The sequence below is a fragment of the Solanum dulcamara genome, chromosome 4, assembly GCF_947179165.1.
Source record: "Solanum dulcamara chromosome 4, daSolDulc1.2, whole genome shotgun sequence".
Taxonomy (NCBI): domain Eukaryota; kingdom Viridiplantae; phylum Streptophyta; class Magnoliopsida; order Solanales; family Solanaceae; genus Solanum; species Solanum dulcamara.
In genome coordinates this window covers 20,170,120-20,197,446 of record NC_077240.1, presented here as the reverse complement: position 1 = coordinate 20,197,446, position 27,327 = coordinate 20,170,120, and the positions used below count along the sequence as shown (strand labels likewise).

At 32.4% G+C, this 27,327-nt stretch overlaps 5 protein-coding genes across 7 annotated transcripts; 4 read left to right on the top strand and 1 right to left on the bottom strand.

Annotated features, from left to right (window-relative positions):
* LOC129886848 (pentatricopeptide repeat-containing protein At4g02750-like) lies at nt 1-4,716 on the top strand. Of its 3 annotated transcripts, none has more exons than XM_055961723.1 (3): nt 1-2,418; nt 2,507-2,643; nt 4,631-4,716. In XM_055961723.1, exon 1 carries the CDS (start codon nt 262-264, stop codon nt 2,281-2,283), a length of 2,022 nt encoding a protein of 673 aa, XP_055817698.1. In that variant the 5' UTR covers nt 1-261; the 3' UTR covers nt 2,284-2,418; nt 2,507-2,643; nt 4,631-4,716. The 3 variants fall into 3 exon arrangements, with proteins under 3 accessions (XP_055817698.1, XP_055817697.1, XP_055817696.1); XM_055961722.1 differs by lacking the exon at nt 4,631-4,716 and adding an exon at nt 4,240-4,327 and having other exon boundaries at nt 2,530-2,643; XM_055961721.1 differs by lacking the exon at nt 4,631-4,716 and adding an exon at nt 4,240-4,327.
* Nucleotides 4,449-5,307, top strand: LOC129886849 (uncharacterized). The gene has a single exon (XM_055961724.1). The coding sequence runs from the start codon at nt 4,495-4,497 to the stop codon at nt 4,933-4,935; it is 441 nt and encodes a 146-aa protein (XP_055817699.1). The 5' UTR covers nt 4,449-4,494; the 3' UTR covers nt 4,936-5,307.
* A 4,128-nt stretch (nt 5,308-9,435) lies between these two features.
* Nucleotides 9,436-11,368, top strand: LOC129884831 (F-box/kelch-repeat protein SKIP25-like). The gene is made up of 2 exons (XM_055959109.1): nt 9,436-10,315; nt 10,789-11,368. The coding sequence occupies exons 1-2, from the start codon at nt 9,566-9,568 to the stop codon at nt 11,203-11,205; spliced, it is 1,167 nt and encodes a 388-aa protein (XP_055815084.1). The 5' UTR covers nt 9,436-9,565; the 3' UTR covers nt 11,206-11,368.
* A 6,161-nt stretch (nt 11,369-17,529) lies between these two features.
* On the top strand, nt 17,530-24,467 carry LOC129886847 (uncharacterized). Its single transcript, XM_055961719.1, has 5 exons — nt 17,530-17,747; nt 17,831-17,880; nt 18,151-18,256; nt 18,354-18,412; nt 24,138-24,467. Exons 1-5 carry the CDS (start codon nt 17,640-17,642, stop codon nt 24,187-24,189), a joined length of 375 nt encoding a protein of 124 aa, XP_055817694.1. The 5' UTR covers nt 17,530-17,639; the 3' UTR covers nt 24,190-24,467.
* A 462-nt stretch (nt 24,468-24,929) lies between these two features.
* Nucleotides 24,930-26,903, bottom strand: LOC129886846 (uncharacterized). Its single transcript, XM_055961718.1, has 4 exons — nt 26,765-26,903; nt 26,049-26,175; nt 25,904-25,976; nt 24,930-25,293 (listed from the first exon to the last, which is right to left on the bottom strand). The coding sequence occupies exons 1-4, from the start codon at nt 26,790-26,792 to the stop codon at nt 25,021-25,023; spliced, it is 501 nt and encodes a 166-aa protein (XP_055817693.1). The 5' UTR covers nt 26,793-26,903; the 3' UTR covers nt 24,930-25,020.
* Nucleotides 26,904-27,327: the final 424 nt, after the last annotated feature.

The following is a 27,327-nucleotide window of genomic DNA, read 5'->3' as shown; positions in this document are numbered from 1 at the left end:
ATTTAGTTAATACTTTTATCTCTTTAGAATACAAGGTCATAGAAATGGACCATTTCAAATGGTCACCTTGTGTAAACAATTCCCACGGGAATACTTTCGTACTCCTATTCTTTTGCAAGTGAGTTCACAAATTTCAAAATCTACCAGCAACAATTTGATTTCTACAATTAAAGCAGACATTTTTACTATAATATTTATCCTTGATGATAATTGAATATTAAACCCAAAAAGAAGAAGAAGAAGAAAATTTTATTCAGTATAATGTATAGACGGCTCAAATGGTTTTCACAAATTTGCTTTAGGAACACAAAATCTTATTTTTGGATTCGGTATGTGAGTTCAAGTGTAAACTCGTTGTTCAATTGGAACTCAAGAATTACTAGTTCTTTCAAGAAAGGTGATGTTGAGGGGGCACACAAACTGTTCGATGAAATGCCCCAAAAGAATGTAGTAACTTGGAACTGTATGATATCTGGGTATGTAAGAAATGGAATGATCCATGATGCTCAACTAGTGTTCGACACAATGCCGAGCAGAAATGTCGTTTCTTGGACAGCCTTGTTAAGTGGGTATGCGAAGAATGGGAATTTACAAGTGGCACGGCGTATGTTTGATGGAATGGACGATAAGAATGTAGTTTGCTGGAATTCAATGATCTCGGGGTACGTGAGCAATGGGAGAATAGAGGAAGGTAGAGCGTTGTTTGATGCAATGTCGATTAAGAATGATGTATCGTGTGCGATTATGATTGAAGGCTACTTCAAGTATGGGGATGTGAGTGAAGCTGAGAGGTTGTTTAGTGAAGCACCAGTGAAAAGTGTGGCACTTTGTAATGTTATGTTAGCAGGTTATGCTGAAATGGGGCGGACTGAGGATTCGTGTAAGTTATTTATGAGAATGGCTATGCGTGATGTGGCATCTTGGACTAGTATGATCACGTGTTTCTTAAGAGCCAGGGAGGTGGAGAAAGCTAGAAGGTTATTTGAGGACATGCCTGACAAGGATGTCGTGGCTTGGACTGCCATGATTAAAGGCTATTGTGAAAATAACAACGTGGAGGAGGCAGGAAAACTTTTTGCTGCAATGCCTCAAAAGGATATTATTGCATGGAATTCGATGCTAAGTGGTTATCTGCAAAATGGAAGACTGCAAGATGCTCTACATCTGTTTCATATGATGCCATGGCGGAACACAGTATCATGGAATTCGATGTTGTGGGGTTTCATACAACAAGATGATATAACTAGTGCTCGAGAGTTGTTTGAGCAGATGCCTAGAAAAGATGAAACCTCGTGGAACAGTATCATTTCCGGATATCAAAATGAGGAAGCTTTGGTTTTATATGTCCAGATGTTGCAAAACAATTACAAGCCAGATCAGATCACATTTTCCAATGTGGTCTCGTTATGTGGAGTTCTTGCTTTGTATGGTTGGGGAAGAGCTTTGCATGCCAGTGTAACTAAGAGTGGCTTTGAAAATGACACCATGATTATGAGTGCATTTATATCCATGTACTCTAGGTGTGGATTTATAAATGAAGCTTCCTCACTTTTCAGAAATATGAAAAAACCAGACACAATAGCATGGAATGCCATGATTGTAGCACAAGCATGTCATGGTTCGGTTAAGGAAGCCCTCGATATTTTCCCTTGTATGATTCAAGCTGGATATGAACCAGACCATGTAACTTTTCTTGGTGTCCTAACTGCTTGTGCTCATTCTGGATTAGTGGACGAGGGTTGGAGCTACTTTATATCAATGGAGAAAAGGTGGAGTATAATTCCAAAGGCTGAGCACTATAACTGCATGGTTGATCTCCTTGGGAGATCAGGGATGCTAGCTGAAGCCTTTGAACTTGTCAAACAAATTCCTCTTGATCTCCCTGCTCATGCTCGGGAGACATTACTTAGTTGTTGTAGAGTCCACGAAAATTTTGATCTAAGTGATCTTGTAGAGCAGAACCTTCTAAGCCTTCAGCCTTCTAATATTGGAATGTGTGTACTTCTATCAAATATGTATTCTGCAAGAGGAATGTGGAAAGATGCAGCTTGTGTGAGAGCACTACTTAAAAAGTATGATTTGAAGAAAGAATTGGCATGTAGCTGGATTGAGATAAATGGTTGTATTTCTCAGTTTGTCTCAAATGACAGATGCAATCCTAGAGCATTGGACATATACAAAGCCTTAGGAAGTCTTTCTGCACTGATTGAAGATAGTGGCACATTAGTTTATCGGGGATGTTATTCAAAATTCGGTTCTTCAGAAGAAAGTTATGTTCCCTAACATGTTTTCCCTTTATTCCAGTCTATAAAAGTTTCATATTAGAATTTTTGGTTCCCTCATGGTGAATCCCTCTGGGATTGGAAACTTACTCACTAAAATGCCCTTCAAAAAGATATTGTGAAGTCTCATCTAGAGGTGGGTTCTTCAAACATCTCTAAATTGAAGTTCTACGCTTGTGAATTTGTGCACATGCATCAACTTATATCTTCCCTTTCTTTGACAGATGTTGTTTGATATCTCTCACAGGTGCTAGCCCAGTATGTGCTTCTATAAAGACCTGAAACCTAATGCTTGACGAAAGTATTCCCGCGATAGCTAGATTTGGGTGCAATTATTGGTGATAGCTCCTTGTCTTGGAAGGTAAGTTCAAAATTAAGCAGTTCTGGATTTTATTTATGAGTGCTAGATGAGAATCTTGGATATAGTTGTACTTGACAGAACTGAAAATTGATTTAAGCTCTTGCAGACCAATAGGGATAAATTTTCCAATGCCCCGGTTTAGAGGAACTTTTGAACTGGATACTAGTAAGTTTTCACATACAAGGTAAGAGATGTAGGATAGGAATCATATACACTTATGAACTTAGTAAATTAAGCATGAATTAATACATAAAACATATGTATATGTATATATATGTGTGTGTGCGCTTATATATATTGACGCGCACTTACACACACAAATATACACATATAGAATCTTCATACATACACGTGTACACGTACTGAGAGCATATATTTATATACACACATATACATGTTTGGGTAGGGAAAATACATATTTTCCTCCTTAAACTTGTCCCAAAAAATTTCTTATAAACCTGAACTTTGCGGGCAACCCTTTACCTACCCGATCATGTTTGAAGAGAATCAGTTACCCCCTTGAGTGATGATGTGGCAGAAAAAGCACGTCATCCGATGTTGGAACATCAAACCATCGCTTAATCTTATTTAAGCTGGAACAATTTCATTCCATTTACACTTCATTAAAGATTAAGATGTTTGAATTTGAACACATATCTTGATTATTAAAATATTATCTCCAAATTTGAACAGTGAACAATTAAGACAGTTTATTTTTTCTCAACTCAAGAATGTGTAATTTATCTCTGTTTAAACAATAATAAATATAAAATTCTGTTTAAACAATAATAAATATAAAATTCCAACATACTTATAACTAAATGTTATATAAGCAAATATTTGGAGAAACCTTTAATATGTGGTGTTGTAAAAACTATTTGTTTGATGAAAAACAAATTCTAAAATATGTATGATTGCCATTTATTTACCTTGTTTTATTCCATAAATAAAAATTGACCTATTATATAGTCAAATCAAACAATTTAGATAGAAAAAGAAATAAAAAGAAGTATCATATTATTAAAAATATGCACATAGATAGAGGTTGATTATTTAGAGTAAAAAATAAACATGGATTTACAAAATCACCAGTCAATTTAGCGCCCTTTAAAATCATTTTAAAGGTAACACATTTAAAATCATAATTTTGAATAAGATATGTCATCATATGAATTGTAGACAAATTACATATTGTGGGGATTGAAAATCTAAACGCGAAATAAACATTGCTTGTGATAGGGGAGAAAATGTCTATAGTTTAAAATTGGAGGGAGAATTTGATTAAAAGGCAAAAGGAGAGGGACAAAAATGATTTTCACCCATAAAACATTTCTTCAAAGAACGAATATTTCATAGAATATTATTACAAACCAGCATTTATACCATTTTGGTAGGTTTTAAAGATTTTGTATTATTATTTTTCTATATATTTTGTACCATCAGTTGTTAATTTTTCTGTATTTTGTATTAATTTGATTAAAACAAATTGATGAGCATTATCATTTCATTTTTTTGTAAACAACCTTCCGCTTTAAACGCATTTCTTCTTTCCTGTCTGAAATTGTCCATCCTATTGTTTCTCATTTGCATCTCCAGGAAAACAGGTTAACCAAAAAAAAAGAAAAGAAAAAAGAGAGATCTTGATTGCATGATCTCCATTAGAGGAGGAGGAGGAGGTGGAGGAGGAAGAACCTGAATGAGAGAAAAATGATGACAATGAAAGAAAAGTAGAGAACATATTAGAGTAAGGGAGAGGAAAAGAAAGAAGAGAAGAAAAGAAACAACGGAAAGTAAGAAAGGCGAATCAATCCTTTTGTAGAGATATAAAAGGAGAAGATTTGACGTAGGACAATGGAGGAGAGGGTGGGGGATTTGAGGGTTCCTCTGATCTCTTCCTTGTTCTGTCTTTGTGTTTTAACTGGTGGCGTCCTCCTTGTTCTCTACCTTTTCGTGCCAGATTACTCTCAGCCATGGTTTGCTCCTGCAGGATTGATCTTGGTTGGTTCTCCTTACATATTTTGGCTCCTGACTTACATTTACACCTTCTTGAAACGCTGCTGTTTTGGCGACAGCAACATTGATGACAACTGCCAGATTTCAAGGCGTACCTCAAGAGCTGCTACGATGGGGAAACCTGGGGTTGCCAGGACTGATTCCAAGGCAAACTCTGCTACTTCTAATAACAATAACATCAATGATGGCAAACAATCAAGTAGCCATGGCCAACAAGATGGAGGAGATGCATCATCTGTTAACTCTGCAAAGGAAATTGAGATGCCTTTAGCCGTATGAATATCATTATAGAAATGATCACGCGGCATTATGCATGAGCTAAAGCATGAAAGAGAGATTTGGATTGCAGAGATATTATTAGTAATATATAATTGAAGGATTATGTCATCACTCAGGAGCTGTTTAAGGATGGCGAAGATTGCCCGCAAATGGTGAATGTAAGTAGAAATAGCAGAAAGAGATATTTAACTTGTCTTAGCATTTACAAAAAAATTGAACAAACAAAAAAAATTGCTCTTCTTTGTTTCCTAGGCAGCTGTTCTCTCTTATTTCCTATTATTTGTTCCCCTCTTCGCCTCCACCCCCAACTTTTCTCAATTTCTGTTGAAACTTCAATTTCAACTGAATACAGTATGAAAGATAAATTTAACATATAGCATATCTATACCTTCTTGTTTTACATATCTCAGATTCCTTGTTTGATCAGTCTATGTGGTTAATTACTATGAAGAATGTGAAGAATTAGAGTAGTATGGAGGAAAACATTTTTCAATTTTTCAATGTTTGGTTGGTCAGTTTTTTCCTAATGGAAGTATAAAAAACAAGTTTCACAAGTGACATTCCACGTTGATTGTGTCCTCCCCCATCCTCCAACACACCTCATCTTCACCTCATCCCCACCACAATCCCTATTCCCATCCCACCTGTCATAGTATTTATATAGATTCTATACAAATATTTTTAGAATAATATTTTTTACTTACATACTAAATACAATTAATATGCCTTTTCTATGATGGAAATTAGAAGTGGACTGAGAAAGCCTAGCTGGGGGAAATATGACCACCCACAGGTAGGGGTGTTCATGGTTCGGTTTGGATCGGTTATTGATTAAAACCATAACCAAATCAATTTAATCGGTTTTTAAATGTCTAAAACCATAACCAAACCAAGTAAAATAATAACCACCGGTTTGGTTATTATCGGTTCGGTTTGGTTCGATTATTTGATTTGTGACTAGTCGGGACAATTCAAATATTCTCTCCCTACATTCTTCAAATTTTTTATTAATGTCTTTTTTCCTCACGACCCACAAGAGCGAGCATTGCTGTATATTGAGGGAAAGACATGCTGATGGCAAATCAGGTGGACCAAACTTGCAATGCAGTTTAGATTTAAAAGAACAAGTCAAACAGAGGTTCTAAAATACAAACAACTTTGTCGATTAAAATGAAAAAATTACATATTTAAACTAAACTAACTAGAGAATCCATAATATAATCAAAAGTTGGGCTTGGATTGTTGGACTTGGACATATGCTGCTTAGTGCTTACGACTTATTAGAATTTAGAGTAGGGCTTGGATTGTTGGATTTGGACATATTTTTTTAAGACATGGGCCTTAAAAATAAGTAGATCAAAATTAAATTAATAATTAAAAGGTATAAAATATCTTTAATTATTTATGAAAAGCTAATATTATACATATAAATAATTATAAATTTTATATATATAATTATCGGTTTGGTTCGGTTATTTATTCGGTTATTTTTTACTATAACCATAACCAAACCAAATATTATCGGTTTTTCAAATTTAAAACCAAATCAAACCAAACCAAACCAAATGTCGGTTTTTTTATTCGGTTTAATTAAATTTTTGATTTGATTTTGATTTTAACCAAAATTGTGAACAGCCCTACCCACAGAATTGAAGCATTTGCTTGCAATTAATATTAGTGACACACCATGACAGCATTCCAAATTCAATCAAAAAGCCAAGCTCAGTATGAAATTAATTATTACTACCTTCATTGCCTACCCTTTTTTTTCTTTCTAATCTAATGGTGGTTTAGCTTTTAAAAAGGAAAGAATGATTTTAATAGTACTCAAATTTATATTTTCAAAAGTATAACTAATAAGGATAATTTAGTAAAATAAATAGTTTCTGTCTTTATGAAGAAGAATGTCAAGCAAAATAAAATGGGGAGGTAGGTGCCCTCTAAATTGACCACCCTAATTATTAAAGGACTATGATGACGGGGGCATGGCGGGTGGGGCAATACATGCGGTCTCTTTTTAACCAAGGAACAAAACAAGATATGTTACTTACTATATGTACGAATATACTATAAGTAGGGATTTTTCGAAGAAAGACAAAAGCAAGCGTGAACCTAAGCCAAGAGCCCACTTTAGATTCATGACATCTTCCACCCTCTGAATCAAAAAATTACCTACTGCCAATAAAAATATATACTACTATATTTACTAGAAAATATTTTAATGAAAAATAAATGATTACTTATTTTTTTAATGTTTCATAAATAAATACAAAATATTATTTGAAAAACTTTATATATAATTTAGATAACCATTATAAGGGTGGAGGTTGGGTGTTGGGAGTGGAAGTGGGGGTTTGATAGATGGAGTGTTAGTGAGAGAGACAAATGAACATACAATTGACAATATCTAGGCAACTTATTTTTCTCATTTAAATCACAAAAATTATTTTCATAAATATTTAAAAATCCTATTCTTCTAAAATTTCGAAATATCTTTACCAATGTATATGTCATACCTGAAAATTTAAGTTTATGTGGAGTAGATTTGTAAGTTGAAATTCAAAAGAATAAAATTATTATTTTTCGGCAAAAAAATTTCAAATGCACGTAACTGAAATTTTAATCAATTTTAACATGTATTTTAGTCATGTATGATACACATGAAAAATTAAAAGGGTGTTAAATGAGTTTATTAGATTTGTTGTTTTAATAAATCTGTAGTTGAAGTTTGTTTTTTATAATATATGTAACTTATGTTTTAAATTTTAGTTTATTTGGAGTACACTTAGGTGTTGAATTATGAAATTTTTTTAAAAATTGGGAAAACAAATTGACACATAATTGAAATTTTAAAAAAATTTAAGACGTGCTTCATAAGCGATTTTCAATTTCAAATGCGTATGTTTGAATATGAATATTGAAATTTAAGAAAAAATAATTTAAGAATGGAAAAACAAATTCAGACACACATAATTGGAATTTAAGAAAATTTTACAACGTCCTTCATAAGCGATTTTCAATTTCAAACGCGTATGTTGAATTGTTCCAAAAGTGAATAAGCTTATTCAATTTTTATTTTAAAAAAAATATAAAATTAAATGACGATCCAAAAAAATGTGGAACTAATTTTTCCAGATAAAGTAGATTTTTGACTATATTATGTATAAAATCTTGAGGTGTTTGTATCATGGATCTTCCTCATTTATGGAGAAGTTGCCCTCTGATAGCCGTTTAGCCTTTCTTTTAGATATTTTTCCATTTCAATTTTGTAAGCAATAAATACGTAAAGTTGTGCATTCATTAGAATGGGCAAAGTCCAACCGCCTACGTAACTCAAGTACTTCAATTATGACTTCAACTGCTAGCCAGCTAGGATGAATATGTCCTAGAAATTTTGAGATTTAAACTTTAAAAGAAAATTTGATGTAATTGTCGAATTTATTATCATGTAATTAGGAGATTATGATTTTAAGTTGTGAAAATATTCTTTTATAGAAATACAGAATAAGAATAAGGTTACGTACAATATACCTTACAATGACAAATCTAGAATTGTTAGAATGTGAGTGTACAAGAAGAAGGAAAAAATATATTTAGTAGAAATTGATCCCTAGTCTTCAAGATAAATAACTCAACATTCAACCAAATGCGTCATTTAGTGGTATTGTAGAATATAATAGGTGTCAATAGATAATAATAATAATAATAATAATAATAATAATAATAGGCATAATGCATAAATATGCTCTTTAACTAGGTCTCATTCCATATTTATGCCCTCCAACTTTGGGTGTGCACAAGTAGACACTTAAACTTGGATAAAACTGAACAAGTAGACACACGTGTTCTACGTGACATAATATACGTAGGATGCCATGTGGATTGCTTTGTAGGATGCCATGTAGGACGAATGTGTCTATTTGTTCAAGTTGTGGATGGTTAAAATGCCTACTTGTGCACTAATAAAGTTAGAGGTCATAGTTGCCAGCTGAAGCCAAGTTAAGAGTCATATTTATATTTATGTATTATGCCGATAATAATATTATAACAATTCTAGAAAAAATATGTATATAAATACCTAGTTTTACAAAGAGACCACGATTTTACGTGCTTCAATTTTTATAAATTCTCACCTGGACCTTTGTGATCCAGCCTTTCTCCAAATCCCACGCATAGCAAGAACTTTCGTGAATCAAGTTGTTCTTTAAACTTCTAAACTTTGACCGTAAATTCAGACATAGAAACTTTAAGTTTTTTAAAATAAAAATTATATATTTAAAAATGAGTAAATTCCTTAGATAATCACCCATATTTGAGAATTTAACCTATAATATCACTTTTATTTCTTTTAGTTCCACAATATCACCAACTATTCATATTTTCCTCAAAATATACTCATCTCTCCTAGTAAGATGTCATGTCACATTATTAAATTTAAAACATTAAAAAAAATCTATTAAATTTCTTTTGATTACTTCTAAAAATTTCAATTATGTGCCATGTAAATTGGGACGCATATTCCATTGTCTAGTCCCCTGAAAGGCTATATATGAACTTAAAAATGGCAAGCATTTGAAAACATGATCTTAAATCTTCGTGAGCTTAAAATAGATCTAGTACGCTAGCTGCCATGGAAGAAAACGCCTTAAAGTGCGTCAAAATTCAACAACACAATGAAGATCAAAACGACGAATCATCAATATTGATTCCTGGCTTGCCAAAGCACTTAGCTCATCTTTGTCTTTCCAATCTTCATCCTTCACTTCTTTATGGCGTTTGCAAATCATGGCGACGCCTCATTTACACCTCATCTTTTCCTCCTTTTTACTGTCTTTATGTTGTATGCTCTCGAAGTACTGTTACTTCGAGAGCATACAACAACAACCGTACTAGCACTAGTACTGTGGAGTTTTTCTGCTTAGATCCAATTTCATCTAAGTGGATTCCGTTACCAAATCCACCTACATCAGATCCGCCAATTTCTATACTACGCCATCATCCGTCTTTTATATCAAGGAGTCTTTCGATTCAATCGTTAACGGTTTCAGAACGAATGATTCTTATTGCAGCAACTACTCATAAATTTCTTCCAGCACTTGAACGTCCCTTGGGATTCGATCCGTCGTGTAATGAATGGTTTTTGGGCCCTAGGTTGTCTACGCCGCGGCGATGGTGCGGTTCGAGCTCTATAAATGAAAATGTGTATGTAGCAAGTGGTATGGGTTCAGCATATCATGGTGATGTAGCAAGGTCTTTAGAGAAATGGGATGTGAAGGAGAAGGCTGATCAATGGAAGTGGGAGAAATTGGAAGGGTTAAAAGATGGAAGCTTTTGTAGAGAATTTGTTGATGCTATTGGATATAGAGGGAAATTATGCATGGTAAACATCCATCATCTCATCTAAAAATTAAAACTTTTCTTTATTGAGTTAAGCACTTTAAAAAAAATCCTTTTTTTTCTCCCGTTATATTAAGTGGCAATGAGATTGTGTAATACCATTGTTACAACTTTTAACTAGGAATTTTGTTGAAGGTATTGCACAACTCTGTAGCCACTTATTAATTAACTGCTTTGATCAGTTGTCAAGTCAAAAGTTTCAAGTATATTGAAGATCTTTAGTTTAAAATCAATAAGTTTAAAAGATTTTCTTATTTCTTAAAACACCAAGTCAAACCAAGACATATAAATGATGCGCATGGCGTAATATTTAACTACATATATTTTACTATAATTTTCAACGAATAAAGGGTGTTCAATTGACTTTCCTTGAATCTTTGTGGTTCTGGCGCCATTGACTTTGATACTATTGAAGTTGATAATATCTTTTTACTAACTTAATTATATTTTGAACAGGTAAACATCAAAGGACATGCAGTAAAACAAGGCATAGTTTACGACGTAACAAAAGATGAGTGGAAAGAGATGCCAAAGGGAATGCTAGAAGGATGGAATGGGCCATCATCATCATCAACAACAATAAATGATGAAAGTGAGATGTACGTAGTGGATGAGACAAAGGGGTCATTGAGCAAATATGTATCAGAAATTGATCAATGGGAAGAGTTGATTGAATCTTGTGATGATTTGAAAGGAGCTGAGCAAATTACTGTTGGACGAGGACGAGTTTGTGCCATTTGTCGTGGTGGACGACTAATAGTTGTGGTGGATGTTTCAACAACGCCAGCTAAAGTAATTCGAGTCGTGAGTACTCCCCCGGAGATTGAGGCAATTGCTTTGCATATATTGCCAAGAATTAGTGTTTATGACTGATATATATGCATAATAATATTGATTGATTTGTTAGTAGTTACCTCCAATTATTTTTAAATTACTTGTAACATATATTTTTCATCGTACTACATAAATCTTAAACTCTATAAAAAAAAAATATTTCTTGAATCTACCACTATTGAGAAATTGCCTCAAACACCTCCCACTTTCCTGGTATCCTTTTACTTTTGGACACATAAGGATATGTTGTACACTATTAAAATATTACTACTTCTCTATTGGAAAATGTTAAATAATTATTTTTACAGATATTTTAATTGAAGATGAGAAAGTTTCACACTATTTTATTGAGATTCTTGTTTCTCGCTATGCATTTTTCGTCAGTGGATTAATCGGATCAATCTGTTTCAAATTTAGCAACATACATATAGCTAGCTATACCAAAAAGAAAAAGCTATACCAAAAAGATAACCCTGTTCTTTTTTTTCTTCTTCTTTTTTTTTGGTACATTGAAAAGAAGAAACTCTCAAGTGTTCCCTGCACGTATCAAATCAAAAACATATGTTTTAAGACAAAAGTTTTAGGAACTTTATCTCTTTTGATCTTTAGAGAAAACCTAGACATCCAAGCGATACTTTTGACACGAGTATATATTTATATATAAAAAATCATTAAAATAAAAATAAGTAGTATGTAAACGAATCCATAAGGTAAGAAATATAATGGGTTCATTGATAATAATAATTTTAAATATTAAATTCATAAAATTTAAATTTTAAATTTACTTATTTGCTGAATATATAAAAGGAATATGCACCAAGTGTAGTAGCTAGCACATACATACAATATTTTTTTAATAAGAAAAAGATGGAGTTTGTTATATATTTTTAGCACATGGGGAACACTTATTACATTTAGGGGTTGTTTGGTTCCTGATTAGAGTTAGTAATACATATATTAGTTATGCAGGATTTAATTATGTATATATTAGTAATACATAATTTAGTTATGCAGAATTTATTTATACAGGATTAAGTTATGTGAATTTAGTTATGCAGGATTAAGTTTATGTGCGGTTTAATAATTTCAGGTAGGTCAAGAACACAATAATATTTCTTCCAATTAAAAACAATACCAAAATTCAATCTTTATACAAATCAGTCAACCCCATCTGAAATTCTTTCTGAGATTAATCTCCAAATCAAACAAAAAAAAAACCACATCAAATTTGAGTGTACTCAAAGTTCAACTTATGCCTACAATTTGAAGAAAAAAAAAGCTTTAATGAGAATTAAATTTTTTTTGACTTAATTAAAGGGAAATCATGATGCCTGCAGGTTCGAGTTTAGTGAGACGTTGGCAGCTCTTATAGTGTCGGCGCCATTGCTGGAGGAGTCCTAGAAGGTTTGTGGCTTCACCGATGCATCAGTGGATAGCAATTTTCAGTGACTCGAGTTGGTGGGACAGCATATGTAGGCTTCTCCGGCGTTATAGTAGGCGTCGGAGTTGACCAAAGTTGCCGGCAGAATATTCTTATAAATTCTAAAAGATGTAGGTGTACTCAAAATAAAATTTTCAGTTTTTCCAATTTAGAATTTAAGTCAATAAAATTCAAATTGCAGAAAACTCCAAGAAATGTGTAGGGGTGATTTCTAAAAAGATGCAGAGTATATTTGATTGAGAGTGAGGGTAAAATTGTCAATTTGTATTTTTATTCAGGTATTAGTTATTCAGGTATAACTTATTCTATCTTCTACCCCGCATAAAATAATACATAGATTGACTCATAACTTATACATATATTAATTATGTGATTTTCTAATTTTCTAACTAAACATAATATTATGTGTGTTGAATTTTATACCTTACACAAAAATATTATCAAACATGATAAAATTTATACAATATTTTATATATAAATAAGTCAATTCTTATCTAGTAACCAAACGACTCCTTAGTGTCTTTTCAAGGTAAAGCATGCTCAACATTCAACAAACTTTAACCTCATGCTCAAAAAGTTTGTCACCTATATATAGCTACCTAGCTTTAATTTGCAGCAAGACCATTAAATTATTATATAAATATATTTGTACAAGTGCGCTCTCGAAGATAAATATTAACAAAAGCTGTGACCCTAAATTAAATCAACCAGGACCACCTAAAATTAAGTCAATATGTCATCATTCACAATTAAAAAAAGAAAGAAGAAGCAACATATTGAGAATATTAAGGAATTAATCAATGATTATATATATTAATCTATGTATACCAAACCACGATCTTTATAAAAACACATCATCACAAGGAATTCAAAGTGTTTTTTTAAATATATGTGGGGTTTTTGAATTTTGATCTAATAATATGACACAAACCAGCATAAAGTGCAACATATATAAACCTTAATCAATCGACTTTTCTTTTTGTCTCTTTCTTCCTTTTTTCCTTTGTAGTCTTTTTGAAAACCTAGTAATTAAAGTGGTATTAACAATAGAACTTAATTAACTATATATATATATATATATATATATATATATATATTAAAGTGGATCAAAATGGATTGAATAACGATTTATAGAACGGATCAAGACCCAATTCAATCTAATTTTTACTAAATTTTAATTATTTAATTATTCTTTTATAATATTTTAATACCTAATAGAATTATTTTATTCTTTATTATGGCTATATATAACATCTCAATTTTTTTAAAAAATTAAAATATTTTGACAAGATTTCTCTAGAACCAATTTGGATTATATATCAACCAAATTTTTAATGAATTAAAATAGTTTAAGCTAATAAATGAGCGAGTCAATAACTCATCCAAATTTAAATAAATTGAACAAATTAAATAAATTAAATTTGATTTTGCCGAACCTTTTACTGCCTAACAAATGCCAAGAAGATAACTGACACTGGCAGTGTGACAAAAAGGTAGTTGAAAAGCTAAACTTCATTCCTTATGAAACTTATATTGACAAAAACTTTTCCTATATCAACCACTCCATCATAATATTTAACTTATTTATTCTTCCTTATTAACCACTCTCACATATTATTATTAATAATAATAATAATTAATAAAATACATTGTTAAAGTTATCAGTTTTGAATTCCATCCAACTTTTTATCTGCATCTTTATTTTTAATCTATACTATATTAAAAGTATGAAAATCTTTAAAATATTGATTGGACTTTATTAGACTCTATTTTAAATAAAATTATCTTTTTCACTATTTTCTTCAAAATAAAAATCGAACTTAAGAGTACGAATTATTAGACTAGCCACTTAGCTGATTTAATTGTTTCCATGTTTTAGGAGTCTTTTTGTAGGATTTGTCCTAATTTTATATTCTAATTAGCATTAACTTTTTTGATGAAAAAGTTTTTTTTTATTGGAAAATACCTCCTCCATAAAATTATAAACAATGTCCAACTTAAAATAGAATAGTACATATATAAGACAACTTTAACAATAACCATGCGCAAAAGCACGAAGGTCCTTATAATGTTGATTGACATTTTTGTCTTTCATTAAAAAACTTCGCTTTAGATAAAATTATTTTTTCACCATTTTTTAATTATTATATTATTATTTTAATGATATCAAATATTAGCACTAATAAATATAGTAAAAATTGAATGGAAAAGAATTTCTTATTATGATTAAATTCCTGGAAAAACAATTCAACTAAAATCGACTTGATTCATAAAAAAAATAATCAAAAAAACTTCCAAAATAATAAGTAAAAAAGGGGGTTTAAAAACCTTCCCAAAAAAGAGGACAAAAAAACTTTCGAAAGATAAGCAAACAAGATCAACAAAAACGTCCAACAACCCCCTCCCCCCCCCCCCCCCGCCCCCCACACAAAAAAAAAAAGGCAAAAAATAAGCAAATAAATAAATAAACGTCCAACAAAGAAACCCCCCCCCCCCCAAAAAAAAAAAAAGGTAAAAATTTTCTACTAACAATTTAACTAATATTTAGGATTGAAATAACTAATTGAGTTTCTATTATTTAATGTAACATAAAGTTCTACAATTCAATACTAATTTCAATTGGACAATAACACTAAAACACATATTATCTTATATAAAGAGTAAACTTATATTCATGCCAAAGCAACGCATTTATACACCATGATTTTAGAGGTAATAATATGTTTCACCTTTTTTGTAAGATTATATTATCCTGTAATTTATATGCATGTTGATTGATAAACTTCTCTACATCTTTATTGACTTCATTTTTGATTTGTGTGTATGATACTTGGAAGGGATATGTGTTATTTAAAGATTAAAGAGGCTTTTGGAATACGACCCTACAAACTTTACAAAAAACATAGGCTTCCTCTATTTCTACATTTTCTTCTTATTTTGATTTTAATTCAAATAGCCTTTTTTGCATTCACCATCATCATTTTTTTTTGTCTTTCTATATTTGTTTTTTTAAGTTAATAGCTTTAAAGATTATATATAATTATATACATGATTAAAAATTGACAATGATTCTCCACTTTTGATATTTTCTCATGGTTTTCTTTCAGCTAAAATGTTTGATTGAAAATTAGAAGAAACAACCATATTGCCCCGAATGTAGCCGAAAAATCAAAGGTCTCTTTAATTTATTTTTTATTTATTTGAAAGAGATTCACAATTTTAAGAAATTTTTTAACCTTCATATATGAAATTCTCATAACTTAAATAGATATAATATTTATTTTACGTTAATTGTTTTTTAAAACAATTTTTTTCTTCTCATATATAATTTAATTGATTGACATGAGACACACGTACAAAAACACGTATACTAAACTAGTAGTAATATAAATGCACACCAAAGGTCACTGAAGCCACATGCAAATGCGTCCCATATTTAATATGTATAACTATGTATCAATAATGTATATATTCATTCATACACGTTGTTATACAATATTCACATCTGATTTTGCTTTACTTTGTTTTTAGTAAATTAAGTTCAACAAAATAGAAGATGTCTTGGTTTTTATATTAATACTAGAGGTAATTCAATTTTCTTAGTAATTTCTTCCTACCTTTTTCTGTTTTCACTTTTCAACGACTCATAATTAGAGTTATTTGAATACATGCTTTTACTTGCCAAATTTTCCAATTAATTTTAATTTTCTTTATATATCTAACAACTATATATGTACTCAAATAATTAAAGAAAGATGAAGAACGTCTGGTTGTTAAAAAAACATGTTTCTGATTGTACTTGGAAGATCAATAATAAATCTTAACAAAAACAAAAATCATAGAGAAGGAAGAAGTAAGAAAAAGAAAGATCATATCTTCCTCCCTTTTAACTTCTGGCCCAAGTACTTTTTCAGCATCTAGCCCAATAGAATAATTATAAATGGGCTTGTGTTCACAACGTGCCACTAAAGCCATTTGCACCATATTCTTGGTCTATTTGCTATCGGGGCAAGTTACATATTTGATTGATCAGCCATAGAATTATATTTGATTGTTCAAAGAATTGAACAAGGGAACATGCGGGTAAATAATTTGGGTCATGGGTTCAACTCGGATAAATAATTTAGATTGAATCCAATTTAGGTAAATACTTTGTCTAATGTTTCATGTAGTTTTCTGTAAAATTAACTTGAATTCATAATTTATTTAAGTTCGAGAGGATTATTAATGATCCGCTTATTCATTAGACGTGTCTAATTTTATTCTGGACTATATATGTAGCTCAAATATAGCAATGAGAAACTTTGTGAAATTTTTTATAATTTTCTTTATAATATAACCACAAAAAATATTATTAATTTAGTTTGATCATTAATAAATTAAAACGTCCTACATCACACAAATACAATTTTACCGTTGCATTAAAACTTTCCTTCATTGTCTAAAAACAATAATTTCTAAGAAATTTACAAACATATTCAACTACATTTTTCGTAACCGAATCAAATCAGACTAAAATTGAAAAAAAGGACAAATGAAGTAAAAGATCAATGCAAACATCGTTACTTAGTAGGCGCTTGACCATAAAATTTAGAGCTCAAATTTAAAGTTTTGATTTGAAATTTGAACAAAATTTCAAATTTGGTTTCAAATCAAAACTTGAAAATCCAAAATTTCGCCCAAAAAAATTTAAGAATTTTAAGTTGTAATTGTTTATGAACGGAATGCCCTCAAACTATTAAAAATGGTACAAAAATGTCAAACGTGTCGTCTATTTGTCTACTTGATCTATTTCAAATTTCAACATGTAGTTCCTCCATTAAACTAAATTTTAAAAGTAGTGATTTCAATTTTCATGGGTGAGTCAGAAAATTCCAATTCTTTGGAGGGATAAAATGACATCTCTCAAGAGTATGTGGGTCAATTTGATATTTGTCCAGAAAGTATGAATCTTGGATTTCTGAGCTCATAAGCTGTTATTAACCAAATCATTGAAATTACAGGTTTTCTAGAAGAAATTTTCACCTGGGCTATGGCTTCCATACACAATAACCAAAAATTTATACTTCTAATAATTTTTTCTCTACTTTTTCTGTCTTCTTCTCACACAGTACTTGCTAAGTCTCGTCGCCCAATCTCTGTAAGTTTTTTTTTCTTCTTATTAATCTTTTTCTTGTGGTTGATGTTACTCTTTATCTTTGTTTTGATATTGAATACAAACAGGATGCAGAGATCAGAGAGAAGAAACTCCAATGTTATGCAGACATCGAGAGGTACTTTCAAGTTTTAACCCACAAATATATGTTGAATGTTACAACTTCTCTTAATTTATAATAGACACAGAAAAAGATTCCTTTTTCTTCTCTACAATTTTGGTTTTGAGAGAGAAATAACCCACAAATCTTTGAATTTTGTGTTCTGGGTTAATAATTTTTGTTTTGAATTATGTGTATTCGATTTGAGACCCCAAATTGCACCTCTTCATGGAAGGAATTGTTAAAAGATTTTATTAATTTTTTGTATATTTCTTTGTCTTGGATAAGTGGGTTGTGGGGTCAGAAGTGCATCGCTACAGCAGTAGATAAGGAGAATTGTGCTCTACAATGCTTGTCACCAGTTTGTTATGAGCGCGTTTATCAAAGTGATCCTGTAAGAAGAATTTATTTGGATGTTTCTCCTGGTATGTTGAGATGTATATCTTTACATTCATAATCCTGAGTATATGTATCCGTGTGTTTTGAATTAGTTGGAGGAAGGGGAAAAAGATACTGTAAGGAGTCAAGAATACAAGTACTGCATGCACAAGTAAGAAGCCTATAACTTTTATATCGAATGACATATACGGTTGCTATTGTCTTTGTTAATTTGATGATTTAGTGTGAGAATTATGAGTTGTTAGAGAAAGTAGAATTCTTTGATATTTTGCGTATGAAACTCATTCCTGTCATGTTGTTACCTTCTGCCGTCTTCTCTCTTTTTTGGTTGTCATATTTGGTGATGCAATTTGAATCTGCAGTGTTGTCAAAGCTCAAAAGTAACTTTATATGCTTTTTGATGAGGATATAATCACAACTAGGACCTCTATTTACATATCAAAATATCCGTGGTCACCATGGGTTTGACTTTTCAGTATTGCTGCCACTACAAATGGCAGAATTTGTATGATGATACTGGTTAAGAGTTGCCAATGGGGCTTATTTCTATTTCGTAATTTCTTTTCCAAGTTCCCGATTATTTGGTTCAGGTGCAACTTCATTTGTCAAGCATTAGGACTTGGGATCAACTCTGTTTTGCAGTTGTTATTTCTAAGAGTGTTAGGTTGTCATTAATGTGATCCAAGATTTCTAAGAGCTACTATATAGCTTGCCCTATTTTAGGCCTGAGAGATCTGGTAGTTGTATTAATGAAGGTACCCTTCCATTTCCATTCTCTATTATTGATTCTGAAACCGGTGAGCTCCTCTGTATGAATTTTGTTCATTTTTCTCCGTTGATAAACAACATAAGCAACAAAATGAACGTTACAGAATCTGCCAACAGAGTAAGAATGCTTAACGCCGTTTGGACATTTCTTCTGGCCTTTCAATGGGTATTGTCTAAGACTAAAACTGATATGGCTTCTGATGCGTATCAACGGAAAGTTCTGAAAATATGTCATAAGATATAAAGTCCTTAGTGGTGGTATATACATTCAAGATGTTTTCTAGTTTTCCATAGCCTCGTAGTTGCTAGTGGGTGCTGCAGTTTATGGGGTCCATATATGTTACTTGGCCTTTTTTCTTTAAATCCATTTGCACTTGGTTTACTTGTGGAATTTCTAATGTGCTTCTGTGGGCCTATGTATACTATGGGTGTAAGAAAGCTGAGAATAATATTATTCTCATGTTGTGTTAGTGTTGCTACATAACCTTTCAGAGAGTCATAAAAGGTCGCTTTGGGCAAGTAGGTTAAGTTACAATTTGTTGCTATTGGTAGGATGGGTCCAATGGGATAAGGAAAAAATTGAGGAGGATGATAGACAGTCGTCTTCAAGGGTTTCATGAAGCATGTTCCTGATGTTAGCTTGGGTTGCAGAATATAACACTATAGTTAGTATACTCCTTAAAAGATAATTTTCAGCTTGAATTTGAAGGTGAATGTTGAAGTTTGTATACTCAATAGCCTTACAATTATTATATTCAGAGTGTTAACTTAAACTTGACAGTGAAGCAAAGGCTAACAATAGTACGAATTGCACGTTGTATTGATCCAGCAAAAAGACATTTTCATGACCAAGTTAAAGTTTATCATTTTCCTGCTCAAGTTGTTAACAAACACACATAGAAGTACAAATTAAGCTGAGCTCCTCAGGTTTAAGAAGATAATTTTTGTGAAAAGCAAATGTATTGACTTAGGTGATTGCACTAGAGTGGGATTCAAATTTCTTTTTTTTTTGATGAATGCTCTGGTTCTTTTAGATAATCTATGCAGAAAGTGGATTATTTCGTGTCATTTTTGAGAACTTCTATTTCGTTGAGTGATCAATAGGATTTAGACATGCCAAAGATTGGTAACAATCTGCATTCCAGCTTAAACACATATTAGAGGGTAGTTTTTCACATTATGGTAATTATCTGTACATTTATAATGGTTTCACCATCTGAATTTAGATAGATGTTAATCTCTTATAAAAAATCCACTTTAAGGGGTAGGGATGGTGGTGGTGTAGGATTGTTTTGAACTTTTAAGCAATTTCCACCATCTTCACAAGAACGTCAAAATCTTGCTTGTTAAATTAGTTTTTGTGTGTGTGGAGGGGGGGGGGGGGGGGCGTAGTTGTTGTTGTTTGTGTGTTCTTTTTTTTTTTGATAAGGTGTGTGTGCGCTTTCTTTATACTTACACTCAGATTAGAGACAAACATCAGGGACTACATACTACTGACTTGTCCCCACCAACCATGCTATATATTAACTTTTTAGTTCCTACATGCACCAATAATCTACCTTACGGCAATTAAGGAACCAACATGAAAAGCTTAAAAAGCTCTTGAAAACGTCGTGTCGAACAAGGAGTCAACACGCCTTTCTGAATAAATGGGTGATATATCCACTGAAACTTTCTTTTGTCTGCATGGATGCCTCAACAAAAGTTAGTTAACATTTCTTCCAACTAGTCAAAAGTATCTAAGCATATTATCGTTTTGTATAAACATTTTAGCTATTTGACTGCAAATTGAACTAGAGAAAGAATTGACAGTTTGACAGCATGAAGACTATTATCTCAATTTAGAATAATCCTATGCCCATTAGGAGTCACATAGGCGCCTCTGCCAGGTAAAATAGTCTTCCTTCGCCATCAAGAATTAACTTTATAAGAAGACTATTCATTGTCTTCTTCACACGGTTGCTTGCTTTGAAGAATAAATAATGAACATATATCAACCAGCCAAGTAATGATAATAAGTGAGATTAAGGTGCTATTTGGAACCCTAGTCAAAGTAGTTTGACTTGACTGTTTAAGACCTCAGAGGTTAATCCAGCTTGTGGGCTCCCATTGAGGACAATTAATCTTATTTTGGTCAAACAATGGTATTTTATAAAGGATGAAACTAATCGTCGCTATCAACACAAGGATGGCAACTTCCATGAAATACTTATATGAGGTGTAGTGCTTGCTGGCTTATTCCCCCCAGCCATGTCACCATCCATTACCGGTTATCATGCCTAGTTTGTGTTAGTTCCTACAAGCACTAGCAGACCTTACTGCAATTGAGTAGAACCAGCATCTAGGCCTATAATGACATATGGTTGTATAAACTCCATTGACAATGACTTTTTCACATTTTTGAGTGAAACATGGCTTTAATGATCATAAAACAGCTTCTTGAAAATAAGGACAAGTATATCAGCTGTCTTAAGCAACCAGCCAGCATGCATTAATAATCAGCATCCTCCGCAGTCAGGTGCAACTTTCCACTGCCTTCATTCACAAATTTCTTTTATCTGCAAATGAAAATTCCATTATAGCAAAACAGCATTATGGTGGTTGCTGGACTATCTACATAAGGATCAACCAGAGACGTATCCAGAATTTTGAGAGAATGGGTGCACTATTATGAAAAGATGGATCTAAGATATACATTTAATCAGTTTGACCTTAGGTTCTTAACATCTAGATCGGTTGAACTCATTGACTGTGTGCTATATCATCTAGTACTATTAGTTTTAAATTTTAACATACACATTTGGTTTAATTATATAAAAAATTTATAGTGCGAAAAAATTTAGTAATTTCCAATGGTCCACTTGAAAATTTTGAAAGATTAAAGCAAAAAAACAAAAGAAAAATTCATTGAAACGCCAAAAGTGTTATCGATAAGACGATAACCACTTGGAGATGTGTTACTCAATTTTAGAAAGAAAAAAACATAAATATAAAATATAAATTTCTAACCTCATTTAGGGAGGTGCACCCAATCATCATCACATTATGTGATACTTTGAACGTGGGTTCACACATCTATATTTAAGTATTTTTAAAAAAATATAACACTACTATATATGATTTAGGGAGGGGAGCATGGGTTTACGTGAACCCGCGGAACCCTCTAGATACGCCCCTGGGATCAACCTTCAGTTTGCATGTTATAGTGTTAGTTAATGGATTCACTGAACCCAACTATCAATTAAAAGATTCTGATACCCTTGTTGAAGTCATTCAGCCGATCCGTTAGGACTCAAGAAACCTCAAGTAAGATGCATAATATATTGTTCCTGCTATTGCCCCAAGGGCTTTTTGACTAGTGGTAAGAATTAAGATTGCAATACTTGATATGTAGGTTAGGCGCATGTCAGGGGTAGGAACCCCGTCGCAGGCAAAGGCCTCGTATTTAAGTGGATAGGGTAGAGGGTAAATTCTTTATCCACTGCATTTCAAACCGTGCACTATTGAACCTCAGGGATTTCGTAGTTATAAAAAAATGTGTTTTTCCCGCTGTAGAAGCTTCTTGGTATTCCTAAGCAATTTGTTCTTATCTGGGGGAAATAAGATTCTAGTTTCAGGACTAGTTATCTTCTCTCATGCTATCCTACAGCAGCTATATCATTAGACTGCTAATTCCTCCACCTTTCCAAATTCCCATTTAGTTCATTCAATTTGATTTCTAATAGATTGCTGCTCTTGCATACTATGATACTGATAAGTTAATTTTTTTATGAAATCTACTTTTTCCTTTTGTTGTGCTTACCCTATTTCTGAGTCATAGATACACCTTTGTGCCTGTTCATAAAGTTTATCTTCGGGGAAGAGTGGGTGAGGGGGTAGTACCCAACTATTCATCCTAGAAGAGCTATATCACATTTTGTGGTGACAGCTTGAAAAATCATGAATGTTAAGACTGAGAACCAGAACAACTATTGACGCCTCAATTCTAAACTTCTTTATATGAATCCTCACTATCCATGTCAGCTCCATTTAGATCTGTCTCAGTCTAATATTTGATAATTTAGGTTCTGAAGTTCTCGAACAAGATTAAGAGAATCCTAGCTGAACATTGGACCTAAAGTCAGCGTACAACATGATAGTCTTGATCAATTAATCCTTACTAGTCAGTATCACCTATGTAGATTATTTTTCAGTTGTGCTCTACTTTCTGATAAATCTGCATGGATTCCAACTTCCAAGAGATTCCATTTGTTTCACTACAATATCTTTTCTTGTGATTTTAGGTTTATGTTGTCCCTATTTAATACCTGCAACTACTATGGTTTCATACATATGTACTGGAGTATCTAAAGTTCTGCGTAGCACGACCTAACCATCTCAAAACTTCTCTCATTTTATCCCCTAACCTCTATATGTGCGCAGTATGGTATTGCACTTTTGGCCGAGCATGGGTTTCTGGTCATGCCTAATAGTAGAATAAGAAAACAAAAACGAAAATGTAAACAAAAAGAAACAAATAAAGTGCATTCTATAAAATGTTGATGCTATGAATCAAGAAGTCTTTTATGTGAAGTTGATCTCATATCCTAGTTAAATTGATGCAAAACTTCCCAATAGACTTTCCAAATATTTATATCCATTTGAAAATATCGCAATCAGTTCACTACACCTTGATATTTACTTCCCACCTAATTATAAGCTACAACAGTCTTAATAGGCCCGGTTCACATTTATCTCTCAAAATATTGTCAGTTGGCAGATTTAAAGCTTGTATGGATGGTACTAATACCAGGCGCTTTTACAGAGTGCCAACTCATGTCTGAACTGGTAACAAGCAGATGAAACTAGTCTCTGGAAAGAATTCTTTAAACCTTTTTTCTTCTACTGTCTACCCTCCTCTTGTTCCTTTCTGTTGAAACAAAAACTTGAACATATGATGTCTGATACCAGATAATGTTCGGATACACAGCATGGTAAATATTATTCACGCGAGTCTTACTTTTTGCAACCTTTCTCATTAAATTTGCTTCAAAGCAAATCAAATGAGCTCCTTTTACCCTTTGCGATGCAATCTGAATCTCTACTTTGTACTTACTCTCTTTTGGCAGGTATTCCCTTGGGCAGAGCTTGGATGATATTAAAGGTTCCTTCGAGTGGTAATTTGGCAAATATGCCAGCATGGCTTGTGAATTCCTGCGTCTTTTCCCATTAACAACTTCCTGTTGTATGTATGATGTTTGTCGTGTGGATGCTCATTGATTCATACTAATCTGTAACGAAGTACTCCTTTCAGAGAGTAAAGCTTTTGTATCCATTTCTTTCCCTTTGGATGTTTGGGAACAACTATTTTTCTTTTAAATTCCCTTTCTCTTCGTAACACTGTGAGGGTAATGCTTGTACAAATCTATTTCAATTCAACCAGTTATCTCATGTTATTACTCCATTTTTCATGTTACTATATCAAGCTTGCGACAAAGAGGTCAAACTTAACCGGATGGTTTAAAAAGACTTATACATGTCAATGCACATACTTGAACTCTTCAATAGTGCTCAAAAGTGGCAAAAGAACAAATTTTCAGCCATTGGAGCAAATAATCTGGCGAGCTAAGTATTGACAATTTGTAGAGTAACCAGCTCAAGCTCAAAATTGATTATTTGTAAGAGACGGTAAAAAACACACGATGTATCACTTTTTTGTGAGTTTTTATATCTGAGCTATCAGGGATTGTGTTTCCTAGTGGTAAGAAAACTACTCATCACCAATTATGCAAAACACTGTGAAAGTTGTGAGCTGCCCAACCAAAACATGAACTCACATATTAGACTAATGCTAGGATTTACATGAGCAAAATTCCCAAGAGACTTTTGGAAATTATGTAAAATATGTGCAAACAATGAGATGAGTTGCTCAAAGATCAACTAGAAAGTGTAGCAGATGTCTGTTATCTTATACACATAAGAAGAAATTTGGTTCTGTAAGCAAAACAAATTTCAGATTTCCTTAGCCTCAGCTGCTTTCTGAAACATTACAATTGTGAGGGTAACCAGGGAGGCATAAACAGCATTTGGTATTTTCTGCACTACTTTTCCAACACCAGGGACTCCTTCTGTTGTCCTCTTTGTTAGAAGAGCAACCGTTGGTGCCACTGCTAAGGTAATAATCAGTCCCTGACTGACAATGATGAAGGTATCCTTAGTTAATCTTTTCACAAATTTGACAAATTCTTCATGATCTAGTTCACCATCAAGATTCATGTCACATTCCTGTGCCAAGGAAAAACAAGAAGATAAATAATACTGTGATAAAAAGGAAACAATCCCCCCTAATACCATAATATGGAATGATGAAAGTAGCTACATTCCAGAGAATACAACAATCCAGAAATAAAGAAAGAAGGAAAACACTAATTCTCAGCTATGTTGTTTGGAATCTCCAAAATTGATGCCGCACCCCTGTCTAAACTTTCAAAAATACACTACTTTGGAGGATCTTGACATTTTTGAAGAGTCCAAACAACATAGATTCTCAGAGAAGGAATGCAAGATGCATTGTTGGGACTATTACTATTAGAGGTGGAACCAGAATTTGAAGTTTATGGATATATTGAGAACTTGCCACCTAATTCATAGCTTGTTTTAGTTACTGAGTTTGTAATATTTGTACATATTTATTGGATTCCCTACCCTAATGCATGCATAGTCTAAGCAAAAGCTATTAGGTTTGTATGAACCCCTACCTACCTAATACTGCAACTCTGCCTCCCAGAACTATAACTCCAGTTTCCAATCTAAGAGTGTGTGGACAATTAACTCTACCTAAATGATATGTTGTGCAAAATGGTTCTAGTGACCAACCAGTTAACCTCCACCATACCTGCATCAAGGCTCTAATTTCTTCTTTAGAAGGAGGATCAAAGTGAGGACCAGGCAAAAGCTTGTTGATATCACTGCAACAACACAAGTCATTAGATGTAGGGAAATCAAAGGATTTGGCTAAAAAAGAGCAAACAATGACTTACTTGTAGACAAGTAGAACAGCAATGTAAAGGTCTTCAAACTTGAGATTAGATTTTCCCGTTTCATTTTTGAAACGATAAAACACTTTATCTGTTATCTTCCGTATCTGTTTCTCTCTCCATTGCTTGCCTGCAACAAATAGTCAACAACAGCGGTAGAACGTATGATGGCCTTATCCTACCTCGTGGAGGCAGAGAGTTTGTTTCTGATAGAACCTAGGTTCAAATATCGTATAACAAAGCAGTATGAAAAAGAACATACACATTACATAACATTCAGGTAAAAAGAAATTAACTTTCTTCTTAGTAGTCATCTTGTCCCAATAAATTGTACATCCCCTTTATCAATTGAAATTGAATAATCATAACAAAACTGCAATTGATTGTTTGAATTAAAAAATCAACTCAAATGGTTTAATTTGTTGCTATTTTTTATTCATCCAAAATCAATAAGAGTGTGTTTGGAAAGCTACATATGAACTGTAATTACACTACTCGACTTGTTTATTTGACCAAACAATTAGTTGGTCAACCATAACTATTCGATAATACTCATCGATCTAACACAATAATTGCTCTATACAAACTCCAAACAAGCAGAAAATTAAAATATAAATCTTAGTATCAATATAAGTTTGAGCTAGGATGGTTGATGCAAGCTACATGATTTGTCTATTAAAGAAGCAGAATTGTATAAGAACATGATATAAATTAATTACCTTGGATTTTTTCAAGAATCTGTCCCATGGCTTATAGATAAGATGAGTGAATTGAAGAAGGCCACTATTCTATTTTTCCTTTCATATTACTACTCTGAAGCCAATGACATTTTGTCATGTGGCACAACAAACGTAAGATCCACTTCAACTGCGATATTTTTACAAACACAAGCTAGGAAAAGGTCGCCATCAAAATTAATTTTTTTTTTAATTAAATTTTTGCGACTTCAAAATATATATAATTTTATAAACATTTAATAGTCAATAGTACGTCTTTCATATAGTAGCTTGAGTCTCTTTTTTGCAAAATTTCAAATGATGTGTCAAGTTTTACGAACATAAATTTATGGATCAAATTTTATATTTAAAAAGTAATTGAAATCATGATTTGAACCTAAATCATACCTTTTGAAGGATTTGGAATACAAATTTAGGATATTTCAAATCTAAGATATGGAAATTGCATGTCCTAATGCAGTCTTAATTTTGTTTTTTGTTTTTAAATTTTAAAAAAACAACTCAATGTACTAGAACTTTTACTATGCACAAAATGTGAAAATGGC